We start from the raw sequence: 22,397 nt of genomic DNA, 5'->3' as shown, positions 1-22,397 counted from the left end.
TAAAACAGCTTCAAAGTTTATCTATCTCTTGTTTAGGTATAAAATAACATTAATAAAACATTTCTAACTAAGAAGCAGCTGCCCAGCTTTAATCCTTCACGTATATGTAAATAGGCTGCCAGTATCTTGTCTTAGGCTAAATGATCCAATTCCATTGTCATTTCCTCCAGCTTTCTGGTCTTGCTAGAGGGAGGGTGTTTCTTGGGGCCCTTAGGTCAGTGCTGAACTCTGTGATGATGGCAATGTTCTCTCTCTGAGCTGTCTAATTGGTATTCACTCGCCACAGCGGCGTTACACACTTGAAAAGCGGCTAGAGTGACTAAGGAATTGGATTTTTCATTTTAATTAATTTAAATTTGAATCCTCACACATGAGTAGTAATTACTGTACCTTACAGTGCTGTGCTAAGTGGTCCATAACACTGTGGACCTAAGAACTGGCTAGAACAACATGGCCGCCAGCGTCTGCTGAGGGCCTCAAGCCGTGGAAAGAAAGTGGCAGGGTGGGGCGAGAAGGAAATTCATTCCAAACGCTGACTTTAGGTCTTGTATAGATGCTAGTCCCTGGTTCTTTTGTTTGAGATTCATGTGTGTCCACTGGAGCTGTCCTTGAACTGGACTTTTGGTGTACAGAAATGGATCTGTCTCTGCCACCAAGAGCTCAGTCTAGTGAGCATCAGTGGGCCTATGATGAGCGTGTCAGTAGGATCCGTCTAGTCAGAGCAACAGTAGGCACACGGTACTTGAGTAACGCGATGTATGCCTGCCTGGGAAGTTAAGGCAAGACAAAGGGTGCCTGACCCAGGCGGGAGGAGCGGGCGAGGAGGGAGTCAGGAAATTAAAGGAGGCAGCGATATTTGAACTGAATCTTAAGGTACAATTTGGTCTGGCCAGAAGGAAAGGAGGGAGAGTGCTTTCCAGACACTGAGCAGGGCATGCGAAAAGGCACGGAGGCCAGCAGAGCCGGAGTAGAAGGTTCAGGTGGAAAGTGTGTGGCTGGAGATGATGACAGTGTAGGGCAGAGACCAGGTCATGGGTTCTTGCTTGCTATGCTGAGGTCCTGTATTTTAGTTTAGAGGAATAGTGCTCGGGATTTAAGGTGCAGACGAATCTTCTGGGGGCTACATATACTTCTGAAGAGTACTCATCTTGTAAATCGAAATGGAAACTCAGGATTCTAATCTCATTTCTGTGTGGTCTTAGGTAAGCTACTTATTTTTCTTTAGGGTTCAGCTCCTTAGTTGAGTTTATGCATAGCCAAGCAAAATAATCTGCTTGATAATATACTAACCTTGTTTTGCAATTCTAGTGCAAGCTTAGAAACAAGTACTAATGAGAAATGTGTTTATTAAAACCATGTTTAAGCCACAGAATAACAACAGTGTTGACTCTTCAAAGTATACTTGACTAGGCTTTCTATAGTGTAACCCCTTTTCTTTAAGTCTAACCGGCCTGCAGGTACGGACAAGGAAACTGAGGTCAGGAGGTGAAATGACTTCTTAGAGGTCATGCAACACTTAGTGGAGAGCTAGCCCATTTTACTACTTAGAAACTACATAGAATCATCACCAGCAGGGAATTTCATCCAGTATTCAGTCACTGAGGACCTTCTTTACAGGAGAAAACAAGCACAACTCCTCCCGCAAGGAAGTTATTTGCCTAAAGCCACATGGTTAGTGACCACGCTAAGACTAGAACAGGGCAACTGGTTCATCATCTAGTACTTTTTTCTACTAAATTTCCCTGCATTTTCTCTACTGTGCTTGCTTTTTTTCTTTTAAAGGAGAAAATAATGTGATGGCCAGCCTACTATTAACTCTGTCCCATAAATAATTTTTCATTGGTGTGAGATACATGTAAAGATAATATAAGTTAGTCTGTGGTTGCCCCAGGGTAATATATGCTAACTAGTCTCTGAAATGTGGAGTAGAGGATATTAGGAATTTAAAAATGGGTATCTCTTTAGAATTATTACAGAGGAAAATGGTACCTTTGAAATTTTTCTGCTACAGGGCTCCAAATTCAAATACAACTGTGATTTATTTTTTCTTTTTTTAAAAAAGCTTATTGTGTATTGAACCAACTATATAAAAGTGTCTCATAATCTTCCATAAAATATTAAGCAATTATAGTTATTCTGTAACAAAACAATTAATGATTAAAACTGAAGAAGCCCAACAATGAACTAATCATTGTACTTTTATATTTGTAAAGGCACGGTTGGCTGTAGAATTAAAGAAATGAACTCCCAAGTTCAAGCTTTAAAATGCTCTTCAAATAGAATAAATTGTACTTAACACAGAATTCCCAGCCATGCCCCTAACTTATTGTGCTCTCCCTCAGGGGCTGGACCTGAACATCTAGATTTTTAAACACTTCTCAGATGATTTTGTTGCCTGGCTGGGTTCGGAATCAATGGTACGAACGACTCTGTTGAGCTCCTTCTGAGTCATTCACAGGGATGTGTCACCCCAAGGGAGGGGCTTGATGTTCACTTGTTTTTTTTTCCTATCTGCTTCTTATATAACAAAGACCTTCTGTTAACTCTATTGTAAAACTGATATCTGAATTAATTAAACTAGAAAATAGGGTCTGGCGGTTTCTTGTATGTAACACATAGCTAAAGGCTCTGGTTGGTGGTTTTCCGAGTCTACTTCATCATTTCACACTGGGGGTTGCTAGTCATCCAGTTCCAGGAGCTGTGGCCGTGAAACTCGTGCTCTGTGCCTCACTGAGCTCTTTATGTTGATTTAATGAGACAGGCAACAAAATTCAGGTGAGCTTCAGGGATACTAAACCAAGTAGGCCAAATTTACATATTTATGAGACAAAATTGCACTTAAGCGTGCTCACACACACACAGAGAAAAATTATGTCGCTGTGGTGTTTTCCTTTAAATGCTTTACGTGAACAATATTTCCCAAGGTTGCATTATTGATAAATGTAAGAACTACATCTAGAGGAAATCCTTTGAAATTAGATTCTAAATCCACATTAATGCCAAGTAAGTAATGAGTATCAAGAGGTACTGAATAAGAGTGCTGGAGGCAGCAGAGAAGAAAAAAACCTAGGGTTTGCTTTTTTTTGTTTTCTGAGATAGGGCAAGTGCTTAATTCCTTGCTTTCTCTATGTCAAGGTTTTTTGAGAGGTGTGTGTGTGTGAGAGAGAGAGAGAGCGGGAGAGGGGGAGAGAGAGAGAGAGAGAGAGAGAGAGAATAACAAAAACCTAGCTCTTCAAATGTTACTGCTTTGAAAGTCTATCACCATTCTTCAACCTTTGCTCTGAATTCATCAAAGGAGGTGATGTCAAACATTCAAACATAAAATGGCAGCTCTAATTATTACAGAAACACAGCAGCAGCAGGACAAGAAGTCCTTTGGCCCTTCTCACCTCCTTCTCACTTTAGACAGATGGCATTTTTATTTTTAAAGAACCTACCTGAGCTGATGTAATTTTCATAGAGATGTCCTTAGATCTAGTTATCAGAGCAGATCTTCAAAAAAATCTGAAACTAATTTAATTATGTTTTGCCAAGGTGTTTGAGGTACTTGTTTTTGTTGTTCAGAGAAACTACTATGATGCAGATACAGTATCTCCAGAACAAATGAGAAGCAAGAACAGTAGCTCTGCGTGCAAGACGTACAGGGAAAGAGGGCATGGGTGAAAACGGAGCATGTGTCTGTTTGATTACTACAATTCCTCTAAAGGCATGTTTTTTTTTGGTGGGAGCATTACATTGCCAGGCCCTCCCCAGCTCTGAGAGGACAGGAGAGGTGGGTCTGGAAGCTACCCTTGTCCCAGTAAAGGGCGGGCTCTGGAGGACGTAAGTTCCCAGGGCAGTATGAATGGTGGGAGAAACGCAGCCACGCCCATTAACCAGGCTCCTGTCTTGGTTAAAAGTGCAGCTCTAGTTGGGCACATATTTGTGTTATCATTTCTCTGAGATATAAAAAGTACACTACAACAAATACAGCAACTGTGCAAGCACACTTACATCTATTTCCAAATCCCAACAAACACTTTTGTTATACTGACGACTGCAGCAAATTCCTGGAGAGACAGTTTCTGTGGAGATGCTTCATGAAAACTACATGTTGATTCTGCTGAAGTCTGGGTTCCACCATAGTTGTAGAGACTGGGCAAGCTCGTATTAACACGTGAAGCCTCTCAGAGGTTCAAAAAGTGAACTGATGCTAAGGTTTTCTTAAAGGGGAACGGTTTTAGTGGGTTAATAACTACCTACTCTCCTCGAATTGAATACTACATTTGAAGTCATGAAAAATAAGACAGAGGTGATTTGGGATATTAAGGTGGTTTAAATGAGCCTGTGTAAAAGGGCCTGAACACAGTGACTTGGCAGGGTTAAAATCCAGACAGCAAGATCCTATCACAAACTAAACCCAGAGAGTAAGACGAGGGAGTAAATCGGTTCTGTTCAGAAAAGCTACAAGTTATGTTTTAATCTTTCTGTGGGTCAGAGAAGTTATTCAACCAAGGCTGATGCTCTGTCAGAACCCCAAGGGGTAAGCGTGTCCTTTGCTGCCCTGACGGCTACCACAGCCACCCTGTCAATAACGAGTACAACCAAACCCAACTTTCAAATCAGCTTTCTCTGACACACTCGGAGAGGGAAAGAATCACTGGAGGTAAAGAGATGTGAAAAATGGAGTCACAGATATTTCCACTGCAAAATATTTCTCTAAAGCAAAATTAAGTGTTTTAAGAAACATCTCTAAATGATGAAATTAAGGTATTTGGATTCAATTTAGAATGAGAATACCATTTTCCCTAGCATTGACTAAGAAGAGTATATTACCCACAGGACTGGAGAGTGGTTGGAAAAGCTGTGTTTAGGGCCTCATTTATAGTCATCGGTGCACGGTTGAGCTGTTGTAGAATGTGGTAGCATTCGACAGAAAATGAAAACAGCATATCAGGAAAGTCTATCAGAGTAAAATGTTTAACTGACAAGTTTAACTCAAGAGCAGTAGCACCCTTATTCAAAGCAAATTTGAAATTGGTTATGAGGGCTGACGTCCCAGGAGGCTGTGCTGACCAGATCCTCATAGCCACAGGGGGCAGCAGTGGGCTCCCCGCATGGGACTGGAAACGCCCCACGGCCCTGCAGGTTTCCTCCAGTGTTCTCAGCCTTTCGAATCCAGGAGAGTTACTAACCGTCCAGCTTGAGTCATGGCGCCTTCCACAGTTGCTAAGTGATAGCAACACTCTCCGTCCACTCTTTCTTTCTGATTACTGAAAGTCGCAGGTATTTTATCCTCTTAGCAGGGGTGGTGAAACCAGATGAAGTGCATAGAATGCCAATCATAAGATGAGGTGTAAACTACTCACACTGAAGTTCTTCACTACAAAATTGCACCGCCGTGAAAAACTTTTTGATGGGCAGCCAGATTATTAGACATGCCCTTCAAAATGACCTGTGCTACCTAAGACAGTCAGGGAGCGTTTGGAAATATGGGTTGGCACCGTGTGATCCTTACTGGCTTATGTTCAGGATTCAGGTCATTGTAGCTCCTCTCTTGGTAAACATGAGTTTTCCAGCTCAGTGTCTTAAAAGCTAGTTACTGAGGAAATGCTTTGCATAATGGACTTAATGATCCAGGACTGGAATAGCAGGGATCTGGGATGAGTTGTGTCAGGAGAGCTATGCTATTTATATGGGCAGAGCTTACACAGGCACTTCTGTATTATCCTTGCTGCTATTAATAAACACACACTCTCTGTGAGTAGCTAATTTAAAGTAAATCTTATGTGATTAAAAGCACCAGAAACGGAAAGGAACCTTGAACCATCTCTGCCCTAGTAGCCCTAGGAAGTAATAGACTGTGTGTCTAGAATATAATATAACTGTCTGGTGATAGGTATGACTTATTATTGTTGTTCTTTAACTCCAACTGTCAGAGTTGATTCAAGCGATGTTCTCAATGCCTGCTGCCCACCAACTAACTCTTGTGTCTGTAGCTCATGCCATTCTCCTTCCTTGACATGGTTTCCCTTCCTCTCTTCCCCCTACATCTCATCCATCCATGCAGGTTCACCAGAAGTTCTCCAAAACTCTCCTCCAGTTCCTCTGTTGAATTGGGTCTCTGTTTTTTGAATTCCAACTACACCTCTAGTCAGTTTTATAATTTAGCACACAATGTTCCTTACATGCATTTGGTTAACCCTTCTCTTTCCATGGCTATCAAGCCCCTAAGCACCTGGCTGGACATCCAGTAAACACAGGTCTTTCTTCAAGACAGGTATCCCTGCCAAGCCAGTGGTGTGGGTTCACTTCCCAGACCTTCAGCAATAGAATTCTCTTTCGATACCAATCTTTAGGAAGCCCTATATTATGATGACACCCCCAAAATTATAGAGACAAGACTGACCTGAAATGCACAAGGGGTGTTGTCCACACAATAGACTCTCAAGTTGTAGTCCAGAGAGTTACAGGACATGCAGCCAAAAACTGCCACTTTGAGTTGCTTCACAGCACAGTCTGTGATTGGTTCTCCAGTGAGGGCGTATGTCCCAAAGCTGTCCAGGAGTACGTGACATGCAAAGGGGTCCAAAAGGCAGTAACAGGATGTGGATTCATCCTCCACTGACATCACTTCCTGTTGGGAAAAATTGTGTTAAGTTCTCTCAGTTTGGAAATAAGATGTGAATTAATAATTACTTTCTGAGGACATAAGCAAACAAACTTTTTTTTTTTCAGAATATTTTCAGTGCCCTAATTTTCTTGATGTTAAATGTTTTTCCATCAAAATAACTGCTTACATCAGAAACTCAAGAAATGGTTATTTATACTCAGTGTTCGAAATCTGCTTAATAGGTTATAACAAACATCAGTTTCAATGTACTTCTATTTTTGGTTAATTTGTTCAACACTAAATTTTAAAAAAGTGTTAATCATTAACAGCAATAAGCAAACATTTATGTTTTAAAAAAGATCTATTTCTGAAAATGTCTTTCAATATCCTTAAGGAACTATATATTTTTTCAAATATTTTATCCACTTTCATTTCACCAAAATCATCCATGAGGAACCATTAAATAAATGGTTTGGATAAGATGTACTAAAAATATTTCACCCTTCCTGATAAGAACTTAGGTACGTGTGGCTGGTTTGGTGGAGCATAAATATAACACCATCTGGACGTAAAAGATTGTGAGGAAGTGCTGAGAAGAGAAACTGAAGTGGCGAAAATCCAGGCAAAGCAAAACGCAACGAAAAAGAGACTCAAACGTGGCCCAGTTAGGAAACCCGTGGAATGTCATGTCCCAGGAAATCTGCGAGTAGCAGAATGCATTTTCAACAAAGAATGTAGACCAGTTCACAGACATAGCCGGGCAGAGTAAATGTAATCCATTGCAGCAACTGGCATTTTTCTTCTCATAGAGAAACATGACTTTGCTTTTATTCTTTTTGCTGGAAGCACCTCCTGGGAGGTATGATCCCAGGGCTAGCTGGAACAGGTCATTATGTTCCAACCAGATAATCCAGCTGCTTTCATGCAAAAAAGGAATCCCTATCAGACAGATAAAGCAGAGGTTTCACTAAAACAGCCATTCCACTGCAATCTTTCTTTGCTGACTTTCTCCCTTGTTGTTGTTACCCTAGTCTCATGCAGCTTCTCTTTCCTTTCTTGTTCTGTTGTTTTTGCTTTGTACTGTAACTTTTTTACATGTGCTCATATACACAGGGAAACACTCAATTTTCAATGCATTCATTAATTCACCAAAACACTTCGTATATTTAGCACCCACTGTGTTCCTGAATACTTAAATGTAGATTTGCTATAATCCCTAAAATGACTAAACAGATACAGTGATTTTATATAATCCCTATTTATATAATCCCATATAATCCCCATGATGACAACAACAGATAGAGTGACAGAGCTGTATGTACCAAAGACAGGTACACAAGGGTACACGCCTGTGTGGGTAATGACAACTGTATTCTAAAACCAAACAAAAAGGCTCAGGATTCTCTCATCTCTCTCTTCCACTATCCTGGAAAACCACAAGCCGATACCTTCAGGGTGTTATAAAGCACATGTCACCAACCCTCTGGAAAAACAAGAAAATGCTCACAATGTCACAGCTCACTCTTGCTGGTGAGTGAGTATAAGGTAAAATCTGTCCCATAGGTGGAAGCCAAATCCTGTTTTCCAGAAAGGAAGAATAGGGTCTCACCTCCCACGTGCCCTGCTGTGTCCTCTTCTTTAAATGGATGTTCCAGTGCTCAGAACTGACGTCCGCACAGTGTGGTATGGTCAGTGCAAAGGGAGTGGTGACCATCATGTCTGGGGGACCACAGGTGACTTCAGGACTCAGGAGCACTTCAGATCCATCTGACTGCAGGCTTAACAGTTGGGAAGGGATAAAAGAGAGAAGCATTTAAAGGAGGGGACATATTTGAGAATTTGCTTCCAGGCCTGGATTCTCTTTAGGGTGAGCAGTCCTCTGCCAGTATTCCTCCTGGAGAGCACCACACATTTCAGAGAGCTGGTCTGACCACAGCCATTCATCCTGAGCTGTTCAAGCACACAGATGGAGCTTCAGCCTAGATTTCAAGTCTAGGCTTTGACAAGCAAATGACAAATGCTTCTTCCAAAATAAAGGGCAGAACAGAGGGAAGCAAAGATGCTGCTGGTGTGTCATACACCAGCTGCCGAATCCTGATAGTCCTTTCGCCAGTAATAATGGCCAAAGCCAAGAACACTATAGATACACTAATCTGGTAATGTTACCATCAGATCTCTTTCTTCTAACACATTCTCCAAGTATTTTTAATGCTAGAAAGTGATAAAAAAATTATTATGAAATAAAGCAACACTTCAACAAACTCACTTGAATCGAGGACGTCTCTTCTGCTTTTGAAAACATTTATTCTCCGCCACTGCACAGACACGTAGGTTACAAAGTGATAGCACAGTACACAGTTCATTGTAATGTGCATAATCAAATACATAAATATACATCTTTCACGTCTTCTCTATTTTAGATCTAAATTTAAAATCATTCCACCCAATGCTGGTGCTCAGGTTTTTCTGTATTGTGAATTATTTACAGTGGGGATGCAGAGTTATGAAACCGATAAAAGAAAGTGAAGTTTAATTAAAGGGAAATAACATCACTTCAGTGAATGCCTCCTTCTTTCATTTTCTGTCTTTTGTTTTTAATCTCTGCCCCCAAACAGTAAGGTGGGGTGCTTTATAGGGTAGTAGTCAGTTTTGAACAGCTTTTTTTTTTTTGCTGGATTTTCACTTGTAAGAGATGTAGTGATACAGAAGATATCTGTAGATTGGCTAATCAAGTCATTTAGGGCTCTCAGAAGAAACAAAGGTAGCTACACGGGAGATGGGACTGGTATTGTCTATGCTTTCTCTTACCTCACCTAAAAAGGATATTTAAATGTGTCATCCCTGGTACGAAAGTGACCTCTTGAGCAAGATGAAGATGAAAATCAGTACTAAAAGATACCATGTATCTGTGGTTTTCTGTGATCTTGTGAGAACAGTTTTTCTTTGAGTACATCTAAGGTGTTATTCATTTCTGACTTGTTTTTGTTGACATTGCTTGTTTTCGCTCAAGTTGGTCCTGGTTACACTCTAGTTCATTATCTCTAATTTGCTGCTGCAATGAAAGCCACGGCACATAACTGAGCAGAAACACCTTTTATCTACTGCATCCAGAACAGACCTGAATAGATCGCACGGCCTCCCTCCCTCCCCAAAGCACGGGAGATGACTCCAAAAAATTCACTCTTCCCCGTAGGCAACCATTGTCCAAAGCTGACAATTCTTTCTATACAACCAAACTGTAGGGTAACTGAAAAAATGTCTGCATTTACCTTTAGCAGGGGAGGCAAGCTAGGGGGTGGGTTTGGAAAGGGGTGTATTAGCAATAACAAATGCTCTATGAACAACCTAGAACAATAAGGTTTGAAAAAAAAACTACAAAATGACAACGTGAGCTATCAGCAGCAGGAAGCACCAGCCTGTGCGTGGACGCGTGCCAGGGGCCATTAGAGAGGGTTAAGCGCTTTCCCTGTAATTGCCGTCTGCATTCATCACAGACAGGAATAGCAGGGATGCTTATGAGTGACCGATGACAAGCTCTCCTAAAAGAACTATTTAATTGCTTTCAGAGAATCATCCCCCTTGTTGAACATATTGTTCAAACATATGGGAATTTGGGGAATTATTTAATGCCAAATGAACTGAAATCAGCTAATTAGATGAACTCTCACACTCACGAATAGCAAGGCTCCTTTCGGTAATAACTTAAACGGCATTAGGACTCGCAGGCGGAGCACATCCAGCCTTCGGCGCTGCATGGCACCGGGGCTTTGCATTAAGCAGGCACTGGGCCTTTCCACAAGTGCAAAGGAAGTAAATCAAAATTTATAGCTAATCCTCCCACTATGAAAGACAGTGTCTGGGTGTAGGTGTCTCTCTGGCAAAGGAACACGACTGAAAATCTCTCCATGTTTTCCCTATGATTAATAAAGATTTGCCCTTTTCTGTTACCTTTTATCTGTGGCAATCAGGGAGATTTACAAATATTAATTAAAGCTCTTCACACACCTGGGGAGGCAGGTGTTAACAGCAGAAGGTCACAGAGAAGTCAGTCAAAGCACTGGCAGCAAAATATCCCTAAACTTCTGCTCACAGGCTCCTGCTCTTGTGGCCAGATGCACTTTCCTTTTCTGTTACCAGCAGGAGGTTCCTGGTTAAATTGCTGGCTCTCCCGTGACATCCCAGGGAAAGATGGGGGTGGGTTGGGGGCAAGCACAGTCTGGGTGTAGTCATGGATATAGACCGAGGGCCTCTGAGGACCGAGGGCCGGGGAGAGATGCCTTTAATTGGACCTGGGCGAAGGTGAAGGTTCACCAGGAAAGCACTGACCACATGTGAGTTTTCCCGCATTATGGAGTACATGACAAGGAAGTAGCCATGCTCCAGCTAGAAAAAAAGGTGACACGGTTTGCTAAAATTGCTGTGGGCTAATAACAACTATGAAATAATAATGACTGATTTCAGGACCATAATATGAACCACCTCAGGGCATCACATACCATAGTGTAGATGGAAAAGTCTGATCATATGGGACTTTTTTTTATTGTGTTCTCTGTGTGTGTGTGTGTGTGTGTGTGTTTATGAAGCTTCCAGATAGGAAAAGATTAATAATTAAAGAGTCAGGTCTGTATAACCAGGTGGCTTGCTGAGCAACTGTATGGAAATATGGTTGTGAATTCAAATTTCTGCTCACACAGGGCAGCGGAGGGTTCTGGGGAAAACGGACAGCTTTGCAGCTTTGACGCGGAAGGCACACGGTGGGAGAGGGTGCACAGGAGCATTCTGCCTGGTAATCCGGCCAGACAGGAGGACCAGCATGGCTGACCTTGTTTAGTTACAGGAAGGGAAGCCTAGAGAACAGCAGCTACAGAGAACATGAGCTCCGGGCCAAAAGAACATTCTGTGTCCTTTCTGTGCAGTTCACGGCATCTCTCGTGTCATCCTCCCTCTGTCATTAAACCAGACAATGTGGCGGGAGGGAAAGCCCCTGCCTTCTGCGCCTCGTTTTCCTCGCATGGCAAATAACAGCTACTCTAATATTGTTTTGAGAGTTAAAGAAGAATAAAAAGCACTGAGTATGTGCTCATTAAGTGAAGGTTCTCCTTCCCTAACCCCAAACTCTCACCCCTCCTGCCTTTTTATGAGTCTTACTTCTATCGGGACTGTACTTCTTTGAGTCAGCCAATATACTCAATGAATTGTCATTGTATCAACACATGCTTTGACATTTTCAATGCCTTAGAGATGTGCACTATGGGGATTTAAGGTACCTTGTAGGTGCTTTTTCACCCTTACCTCCCAATCTGAGCTCAACTCCTCAGCCAGAGGAGTCCCACTGAAAGGCCAATTTGTTCCTGCCTCGAGGAATTACAGCTGCTCCAGAGTGCTTAGTGCTGCCTTGGAAGAGTGTCCCTCCAGATCCACACGGTGGGCTCCCCCACGCCCTTCGCTCTCAGTTCAAATGGCTCCTACTAAGGAGGTATTATCCCCTGAGCGTGCCTGAGCAGCGCAAGTGCGACCTCTCTTCCCCCGAACGCTGGCCTTCTCTCTCTCCATAGCACTTACTGACCTTTCATGCACTCTGACATTAATTTACTTAATGTTTTTTTTTTTTTTGCTTTCCACAGACTAGAATGTAAGCTCTATGAGGCTAGAATACATTTCTTTTCTGTTTTTTTTTCATTGTTGTATCCCCAGTGCCAAATATATGCTGGTGGTAAGCAGTAAAATGTATTTGTTGGAAAGGACATGGGAGCATGAGGTGGTTCCTATTGATCAAATCTGGAAAATTTTGAGCATCAAAGTAAACCATGGTCCTAAAGGATAATAGTAATTCATCGAGTAATGTAAGAACCCATCAACTATATGGCTATGAATGAATGATGGAGAAGGGAAAACTCTTCCATTCAATACAAAGGCAGCTAATATATGTAGAAAGTCAGCATTTGGCAACTAATATTAACATTTGACTCAGTTGAGAATTATGAAGGGATGCTAATCTATTTGGTGAAAGTTTGGAGAATAATAAGGAAGTGTTTACATGGTTTCAAAATATCTTTTAAACTGATTGCAAAGGGTAAAATATTACTGTATATGGGGAATCTTGGCAGGCACCACCTAACCCAAGTTGTCAAAGTCAACACTGCCATAATGATGAGTCAGCAGAATGTACCTCCCGATAGGACATAGTGAAGAGAACTCAGCATCACTTCCGCAACACTGCTGCCAGTAATACATAACCCGAATCTAATTGTAAGAAAATATCCAACAAGCCCAAACTGAGGGATATCCTGCAAAATAAAAAGTTATCGACCCTCTGAAAAGCCGTCAATGTCATAAAACACAGACAGACTTAGGGGCTGTTCCGAACTAGGGACTACAGACCCGTGGCAACAGAATGTAGCGAATGCACTCAGATTTTCATTTGCTACAAAGGACACTGTTTGGATAACAGGTGAAACGTGAATAAAGTCTGTGGAGTAGATGGTGTTATGTTAGTGTTAATTTTTTGATTTTGATAACTGTGCTGGTTAGGTAAAAGAATTTCTTGTTTTTAGGTATTTAGGGGCAAAAGGACATCTTGTTCACAATGGTTAAAAAAGATGTACATGCATGTTTTGTGTGTGTATGCACCCGCATGTATAGAGGATATAGCAAATGTAGTAAAATGTTAATATTTGGGAATCTGGATGTGGGATAGCTGGAAATTCTTGATACTGTTCTTGCAACTTCTAAGGTTGAAATAGTGTCAAAATTAATTTTTTTTATGAGTGGAAGTAGAAGCCAGGGAGAATTTTTTCCCAAATTCTTACAATACCATCAGCAAGGTCACTGACTGCTGTGTAAAATGTGTAGTGGAGGGTGACAGAGGTGCTGCATCGGGTCGTGAAGAGGTGATGGTCCACACCTCGCCACTCGGTAACTAGCGTTCTGCAGCACCCACCCCCATACTAATGCCACCAGAAGGTCACGCTGGTTGAAGGTCAGCAACGCTGCAGAAACTGCTAAGCACAGCAGGTCTGGAGGTGTATCTGTGCACATTTTGCTTCTGCTTTCAATATTTTTTGACCTGATTCTAGACTTGTAACATGTCACTCTCTTCAGGCAAAACAGCCAGCTCTGTATTTTGAGATGAGATTTTCATTGTTGTTTTTGTCTGCCATGCTGCGCTTGGTAATTATTGCTCCCTCCTTTCCTCCTTATGGTTTCTATTATAGATTAATGTAGGTTTGATCACCTTTACCCAGAGTATCACTCAGGAGTGCAGGCAGGAGAGTAATGATAGTTTTACTATGCCAGACCCTGGGTCGATACATAATTAAATCATATTTTAATGGAATAGACATAAAAGGCAGATAGATGGAAGCTGTATTTTGTCTTAAAGCTCAGAAAGCAAGGTAGCTCCGGTCTTCTACAGTTTCCTACCCATGAAAATACATAGTTTTAACTAATATTATCCTCTTTTTGTCCTTTCATTAAAACCCTCATGGTGACCTGGGGTGCTAACATTGCTGTGGATAAAAATCAAGGTTTGAGGTTTATTGTTTCTGTTGTTTTTCCTTGAGTCAGAAACCTGTCTCACTCTCTAGCTCTCAGATCAGCAAGAATAAAACAAAGAATGAACTCTGTGTTTTGCATACTCACGATTGTGAACCTACTTGGGCCCACCCCTGTATTCCATTAGTTGGGGCTGCGGCAGGAGCAGTTATAACGGTGGACTCCAAAAAGCAACAAGTATAGTCACCAAGGATGGAAGCACACTGTTCTATTATTAAAGGGTTTAAAGATCTGGGTCACCCACCCGGGGTTATCTGAAATAGCATCACAGAAAGGGAGAGGGTACAGGGGGAGCTGGGTGGGAGGGGAATTACATATGCGTGAGGGAGGATCTGAATTTGCTGAAATTTGAGCAACACCACACTGCGAGATTAAACTGTTTGCATATGTTAAATGGCTTTCGTTTACACACACATTCTTAGGGTGTTTACCAATTAATATACTAAAGGAATCACAAATCATGTGTAAATCACCAGTTCCTAGACACAATTTAAGCCTCATCTTTCATGCAGTGTCAGGCTTGCGTTCAGCGTGTTTACTACAAGAAGTGGAATGATGGCTCACTGAAGGTACTTTAAAAATAGTGAGGGAGAGGAAAAGAGTGATCTGTGCAGCGTGCTGCTACGGCATCTTCCTATCTGCTAGGCTGTTTATTCATGCACATTCTGAATGGGGAAAACAGCCTTCTCTAGGGGAAACCCGAGTCCCACTTCACAGAATCATTTCACTTTAGGCGGGGAAAGGAGCTAGGAGTAGCCAGACCCAACAGCACTGTGCAGCTGAGGAAAGGGACGGGCAAGGCCTGCGCTGGCGAGACATGGCCTAAGTCACACCTCACTGTGTCAGGGCTGGGACTTGAATCTCCTGTTAGTGCTGGTGGCCATGGGTTGCGGCGGGGAGGGGTTTGGGTCATGGAAAGAACAGCTGTTCCCTGGGACACAGTCTCCAACCTGGTATTTTTAAGGTAAAATGTTGGCATGAGAGTCGTTAAGACTGTACTCATAGACACTGGGCAAAGCCATAGGAAAGCAGGACCTTGAGCTATGGAGTGCTCAGAATAGAGCCTTGCACTTTTCCTATTAAGGCTGTGCCAGAGACTTATTGACTTAAAACAACACAAATTTATTATTGTATGGTTCTGTAGGCCGGTCCTCTCACTAACCTAATATAAAGGTGTCGTCAGCCCTGGCTGGTGTGGCTCAGTGGATTGAGCACTGGCCTGCAAACCAAAGGGTAGCTGGTTGGATTCCCAGTCAGGGCACATGCCTGGGTTGTAGACCAGGTCCCCAGTAGGGGACACGTAAGAGGCAACCATACATTGATGTTTCTTTCCCTCTCCTTTTCCCTCCCTTCTCCTCTCGGCTGCCTGCCTTGCTTGGCTGAGTCCCCTTCTTCTCGGAGCCAGCAGTGTGGCATCTTCCAATCTCTGCATCTGACCCTGATACTCCTGCCTCCCCCTTATAAGGACCCTGACGTGGGCCCACTTGTGTCATCTGGAATCATCTCTTCATCTCAAGGTGCTTAACCTGAATCACATCCACACAGTCCCTTTTGCCATGTACTGTAACATCTGCACGGGTTCCAGGGACCAGGATGTAGACATCTTTTATTTTGCAGGAGGAGGTGGCACCAGGCTTTTCATGGCTTGTTCACTGTAAAGTGAGAACCTAGAGACCCCTCTTAGGCCCCCTGATCCAGTATTTTCTCCCAGAGACCACAAATGGACCGAGGTGTCGGCTGACCTTTGCGTTATCGTCACTGTTTCAGCTGCCAGCATCCCCACCGTAATTTCCATATCTGCATCCGACCTTATGGAGTCCTGGGAAGTTATTATGGTTTGTCTTAAAGATTATAACTAAGGCAGTCAGGAGGCTGACCGCCCAGGTTTTTGAGGAGCTGGGGGGATTGTGTTAGAGAGCACTGAGGGCAGCCCCAGTGTGGGCTGGTGTCTTCTCCCAGCATTTTTATTGAGCTGTAACTAAGCAAAGTGGAAAGGATGATATATATTAAATATCTTAATAGGACAGGTTATTTCTACTTCCAGCATGGGCAATAAAAGACATGGCACATACAAATAAAAATAATTACAGTATGTGGTGTTCCTTCACAATGTGCAATTAAACTCGTGAACCAGTGGCTTTCCTCTTATTGAATTAAGGTGCACCTTCCATTCAGCTCTATTAACAACATTCACAAACCTCTGTTATCTAGTCGGTGGCATCTTTAATTAAAGACTCCTCAGGACCACTCTAATCACTTCACATTGTGAGCTCGTGGGGGCTTCAAATGCACGTTGATTAAAATGACGGCATTTTTTATGTATGTGTGCTTGTTTGTGGACCGAGGGGATGTGAAGTGGAAGGGGTGGTAATAAGCATGGTACGGTGAAACTCTCCTTCCCCCCAAAAGCAGATCATAAAATCACAATGTGAGGATCCCTGCCCCCCTTTTTCTTTTCCCTCTTTCTCTTCCCCTCCTCACTTTTTGGAGGTGATGGCATTATATTCCAACCCAAATGTCTTTGTGAAGAAACTGTCGTGATTTTACTGTGGAAAAGAGCACACCCTTCTGCTAAAGGTGCATTAACCCTTCTCGGCCATTAAGATACCATTTGATAAATTGCCCCTTTTATTACACTGCACAGAACTGGTAGCCTGAAAGAATTAATGTGTTTCTGAAATAGCAGCAATTTGCTCCCCTTGCACTAGCAGAAAGAGCCCCTTTGTTTGTGACTTAGGAAGCACCTTACCTGCTCAGCAGTTCCCTGTGCCTGACGTGGAGTAATTCATGCCAAATTCCCCAGAGGGGATAGGTATGTGCCTTTAATTTGACTCTTCCAAACGTTTGTAAAACTCACAGCAACAAACTGGATTCGAATCCACAATGGACCATTGAACAGAAATGGTGACAGAGATAATTTGCTCATTTCCACCCTCACTATTTAACAAGGACAGCCTGGCGAAGTAGACAGGGACAAAGCTGTTCAAGGTGGCATAGGCCACCTGCCCACTTGACTGGTCACTGATCTCCTAAATCTAACCTCAGCCAACCTGGAGTCCCTTGTTGGGTCCATAAAATCTACCTCTAAAGTACAAATCACGGGCCAGAATGTTCAGAGAACTAGAGGGAGACTCGAAGGGGCTGGTGCAGGGTGACCTTCGTGTCTTCACAAGGCTCGTGATTTGAGAGTGAGCAGCTCCTGTGTGCGTGTCACTGAGTCAGTCTTTCCTCTGAGTCTAGGAAAGTGGTAGTAGTCCAAGGAAAGATCCTAAAATTTTTTTGCAACATTCTCACAGAGCAAATTCCATGGACTTTAGAGAGCTTATCTATGTAATTCAAAGAAATGAGGACAGCCCCCAAAATAATATCAAAACATAGCATTCATATGACACTTATATTTTATCCCAGACTTCTCATACATAAAGTCCCTTTACTGTCCTTACTAAACTCTTGGAATGTAGTTAATAATAGATAAAATATGTAAGTGGTGGAATTGTAGTCTAGAGAAAGAAAATGACCTGGCTAAAGCCAGTTAGGCTGTAAGCGGCAAGGGAGATTGGAACTCAGGCCTTCTGAATCCCTGTGTTCGCCTCATTCTACGATGTCACCTCATTTCTGATCATTTTTTTTTTTAAAGATATTTAGAGTAAATGAAAGAGAGGGAGAAAAACACTGATCAGTTGCCTCTCGAACATCCCCAACTGAGGACCTGGCCACTACTCAGGCACATGCCCTGACTGGGAATCGAACTGGTGACTTTTAGGTTGTAGGATGATGCCCAGTGCACTGAGCCACACCAGCCAGGGTTCATTTCTGATCATTCTTTTTTCCTCATGTGATGTCAGTGACCAAGTCTGCACTACTTTCCTGACAGGTTATGTACATACTCAGTTCAGTTCAGTGAACTCCAGGATTGGCAGATCCTTACCGGGGAGGAAGGCACAGAAACCAGTGGATGGCAGGAGATTTCACCCTGCATGAAGCAGGCAGGCACAGTCTCTGCCCGATACTGTGACATTTTGCTCCAAGCAGTACTGCGGCCACGTGCCGTGGCCAAAAGCTTGATGTGGGATTTCCATTCAGCAGTCACATTTTTTCTTGGTTATAAGTATTATTTTCGCCTATTTATTCTTGAATCAACTTTCTTCCTATCACTTTTCTTGTAAGTCCAAGAGCTGTGTTTATTCACTGGAAAGAAATCCAGAGTGGCTTCCCGAACTATTATCACAAACTCTCAGGTGAACTTCAGCTGGCAAATCTCTCTACTAATTAATCATCAGTTCCCACGCCAATATGCTGGGAATTACTACCTTCAACTCCATCTCCTTCAACACACACACATGGGCACACACAGCCGACCTTGCTGAGTTCCTCCCAAGTCTCTCAAATCTCCCCCCTGACAGCAATGTTAGTATTACAGAAAGAATGTAAAACGTTTACAACTAGAGACAAGGACTCTCAAAAGTAGAACTTACTATCCAAATTGAGATACTACTCAGGGTGAAAACAGTCACTGTTAATAACTGTGCTAGGCAAAATTTTCACTGTGCTCACGAGGAGGGTATGGGTATAATGAAGACTTGAACTTGGGTAGTGGAAGTGGAGATAAAGCAGAAGATAATATATCTAAAATGTAAATATGACTAGGTCTCCTGAATCTTAAGCCTCGTCAATACCTACCCACCAGTAAATTTTACTTTCCCCAATTTTACTCTCTTTCACATGCTATTCTGATTTGCTTAGTTCTAAATTACTTGCTGGTATTTATTCATCCGTTCCTCTGAATGGTTCTATTCTTTTAATTTTAATTTTAATTTTTATTGTTATTCAATTACAGTTGTATGCCTTTTCTCCCCATCCCTCCACCTCACCCCAGCCGAACCAGAAAGAAGGAGCTTATATGGTTCTATTCTTTTTGATGGGAATGGCTTTTACTCTCTGTCTTCCAGTTTTAGGTCAATTGTCACTTTCTCTCTGAGCCTCTTCTGAGCCTCTGGACAGGGCTCATCTGTTCACTCCTGACTAACAATTGTGTAACTTTGTCACCACATGAATCACACTGCCATCTCGTTATTCTTTTGAGTAACTGGTTTTGCTTCTGCAGCTTCATCTATTAAGTATAAGTATTAAGTATCTAATTTTCCTAGTAGTTGCTAACAATTATGCTTAGTGAGAACACTCATGGTAGCATTTCATTTTGATTCTGTAGCTTTTCAGTAACATCTAGTTATTCAAATAGTTTGAATTTGTTTTTAGGACTCATTCTTGTTCATTTAAAAACTTTAATGTCATATCTGATTCACCCTCCATCCCCATCCCCCAGTACTCATGCACACGGACACACACATTTGCACACACACGCACACACAGGGCTCCGGATGCTCTAACTGGAAAGGAGGAAACAGTTGGAGCTTATTCCTGTGACACCGTGAGCAAAAGAGAAGGAAAACATACATCTTATTTCCGTGGCAAGAGGATGATCATCTTCTTGGGTGACTTAAAAGTTTCTGAAGATAATCCTTAATGGATTCAGTAGTGATGGGTGGTGACTGCAAAGGCCTCACTGACAGAGGGTGCAGGTGACTAGATTGTGAACAGTTCCCCCGAAGCATCTGTAGCTCCCTGTGGGTTTCAGTTACGTCTGCTAACTGGCTCCCAACTGACCACATCTTGACCCTGCTCTCTGAGCCTCTTTGCCTCACGTTGAGGTAGCCCCTGGGAAACCCGTTTTCTCGCTCACTTATCCAACTCCCAGCCATGGTTCATTCTCTGTGCCTCTTGGGAGTATAGGAACCTGGGAGTTATGGAAGTGCTCTTTGGCTTCAGTAGTACACCCTCTCTTCTCAAAGGTTTTTCTTTTTTCTGTTCTCTGGTAGCACAGAACAAGGCAACAAACTGATAAACAACCAGAAAATCAGGTATCCTTGTCTACTTCCTGCAGATGACCTAAAGTTTTGAGGAATTCTCGTGGGGCTATTTTCTTTGACTTTGGTGGGGGCAGGGACAACCACTTTTGATACCTGTACTCCTCCAAGATGTGACTTCTCTTTTTGTCTCTTTAAGTCCCAACCTGCTATCAGTAGGGAGAAGGAGGGCATGGTATGTGAGTGGGGGGGAGAGTGGTAGTGCCCCTTCTGAAGAAATGATGCTTCTCAACAGGTTCTGTAGGGAGGCAGGGGTACTAGCCTTGGCATTATAGCTGGCAAATAGCTGAAATTAGAAGGTCGGGGTGCTTAGTTCTTTTTAAAAAAAAATAAATCAGTTCTGAGCTTTGTCAATGTCAGGAATACAGAAGAAGTGCACGGTGTCCCCAAACATCATCCTGCTATGTATATACAAACTATATCTTGCAATCAACACCTCCACCAGAAACGAACAACATCATATAAGGGATCCTATTTTTCTTGGTACAGAGTACCAAATACATTTGGTACCTAGTAGTCGTTGACTGAGCTGAGCTCACGATCTCACTTGTGAAAACTGTCCTAGACATTCCATAACTTTACTGCAGTGAGAAAGTACAGTGTTTTTGTTGTTGTTGTTTGTTTCATTTTGTTTTGGTCTGAGGAGGGGATAGCTTGAGGAGGAATCTAGTGAGGAAGTTCTCTAAGCTGGAGAAGGCTAACAGAGAGGCAAATCGACCCAGAAGGTTCTGGTCAGGTTTTCTCCCTGTGGCAATGTTCTGGTAGAGCCAAAGGTAGACGCTTTTATTTTGAGCTGAAAAGGCAATTTTTGACAGACCACTCTACTAACTGCAATCGCCTGGTGCCAGCGGTTTCTTCCCTTGTAAGGTGTCAGAGCCTCAGAGTCCCCAGAGGAAGGGTGTGCGGAGTCCTGGGTCACTGGGATGGGAGGTTTCAGGGTGGCCTCAAATGTCTGCTTGACATAAAGGGGAGTTTACAAACAGACTCATTTCATTAAAACTCCATCTCCACACGTAACATGGCCGTACAAATCCACGTTTCTTTTCACCCTTCTAGAAAGGAGGCCCTCCGAAACAGTCTAAGGACATTTCTGAGGGCATAAGTTCTCTTTTAGGCATCATACGTATGGAAGAGTGTGTGTGTGTCTATAATTTTGGTTTTGTGTGCGTTCTGGCTACCGTGAAGGAGGAGCCACGTGAAGGCATTCAGGGGTAGCCTACACCACAGTGCTTCATTGTGAGCCTGTTTCTGAGGAAGAAATGCCTGCTCCTCTCTTCCACTTCCCATCGCTACTTTTCTCTGTCTTTCCAGTCTTGGATTCGGTCTTATCTCATGCTTGGCAGGTAAAAGTCGCTGTACCACCAGGCACTTTAAAAAAGTTCAAGCTTCATACCAACTCCATGTTTCCCTTCCTAGTCCTCACCCTGAGATGGGCCCATTTGATGGGGGGGGGGGGAACCCAGAAGAAAAAAGTGGTTGAGATATTCCTCTAGGCTGAGCCCAAAGTCTAAAAAATATGTCTTTTTGTAAATTCTGCAACAAGATTACATACATTTCCAATTCTAGTCTAAGCATTTGGTCAGGAATATCCACTTGACAGTGTAATTGGAAAAAGAAATGAATGTTTGCCTTTGGTTTCCTTGCTTCTCAGAAGAAAGCTCCATATAATGATTTTCTGGTCTGGTTCTCTACTCTCCAGCTATGGGGTGGGGAAGGGTGCAGAAAGAGCTGGGAGAGGACCAGTGGGGAGACCGTGCTGCATCCATACCATTTTCCTACTGGAAATACATGTGGCGGAATTTCTGAAATGAGACAATTGATTTTTTGATCCTCTTGTTTAAACACCTTAATTTAATTTTATAAAAATCAAAACCTGGTTAGAGAGGATTAAAAATTATTCCTCCCTAAAAGCTCCTGGAGAAAAAAAAAAAAAAAAGCCAAAATGCTTTCCAATTGATGTTGGGGACTAGAGGCAGGCTTTTTGACAATGATTACTGCCAGCTTGCTGCCCTCTGAAGAGGTATCAGAGGCGGTTTCTGGCATGTGCTATCTGCTCCAGTACCCCCAATCCAGGAGGACCCTAGGACTTCTCACCACAAATCCTCCGGCAGCCCAAATTTCATGCCCTTGCGTTTCTGTGAGACTACTCTAGTTCCCATTCTTCTGGCGTCACATCACTAAGCGCCCCCATTTTTGGAATGGGGGACTACCTGAAACCTAACTCTGTTCTATGGAAAGGCCTGGTGTAGGGTTGGATGGAGGCTGCTAAAGGCAACATTCTGGCATCAGAGTGACTTCAAAGCAGGGGGAAATCCCTGGATGTAGCC

At 42.7% G+C, this 22,397-nt stretch overlaps 1 protein-coding gene across 2 annotated transcripts in view; it reads right to left on the bottom strand.

Annotated features, from left to right (window-relative positions):
- The window catches only part of UNC5D (unc-5 netrin receptor D), a 479,860-nt gene that overhangs the window by 30,589 nt on the left and 426,874 nt on the right, over positions 1-22,397 (bottom strand). For both annotated transcript variants that reach the window (XM_053916817.2, XM_053916818.2), the window contains 2 exons: positions 8,202-8,370; positions 6,389-6,616 (listed from right to left, as the gene is read on the bottom strand). In XM_053916817.2, coding sequence (XP_053772792.1) covers positions 6,389-6,616; positions 8,202-8,370 — 397 coding nt within the window. The remainder of the gene's footprint in view (positions 1-6,388; positions 6,617-8,201; positions 8,371-22,397) is intronic.

This window comes from Desmodus rotundus, chromosome 13 (genome assembly GCF_022682495.2).
Source record: "Desmodus rotundus isolate HL8 chromosome 13, HLdesRot8A.1, whole genome shotgun sequence".
Taxonomy (NCBI): domain Eukaryota; kingdom Metazoa; phylum Chordata; class Mammalia; order Chiroptera; family Phyllostomidae; genus Desmodus; species Desmodus rotundus.
Note: the sequence above shows the minus strand (reverse complement) of the source record. Positions and strands in the feature narration are given on the sequence as shown.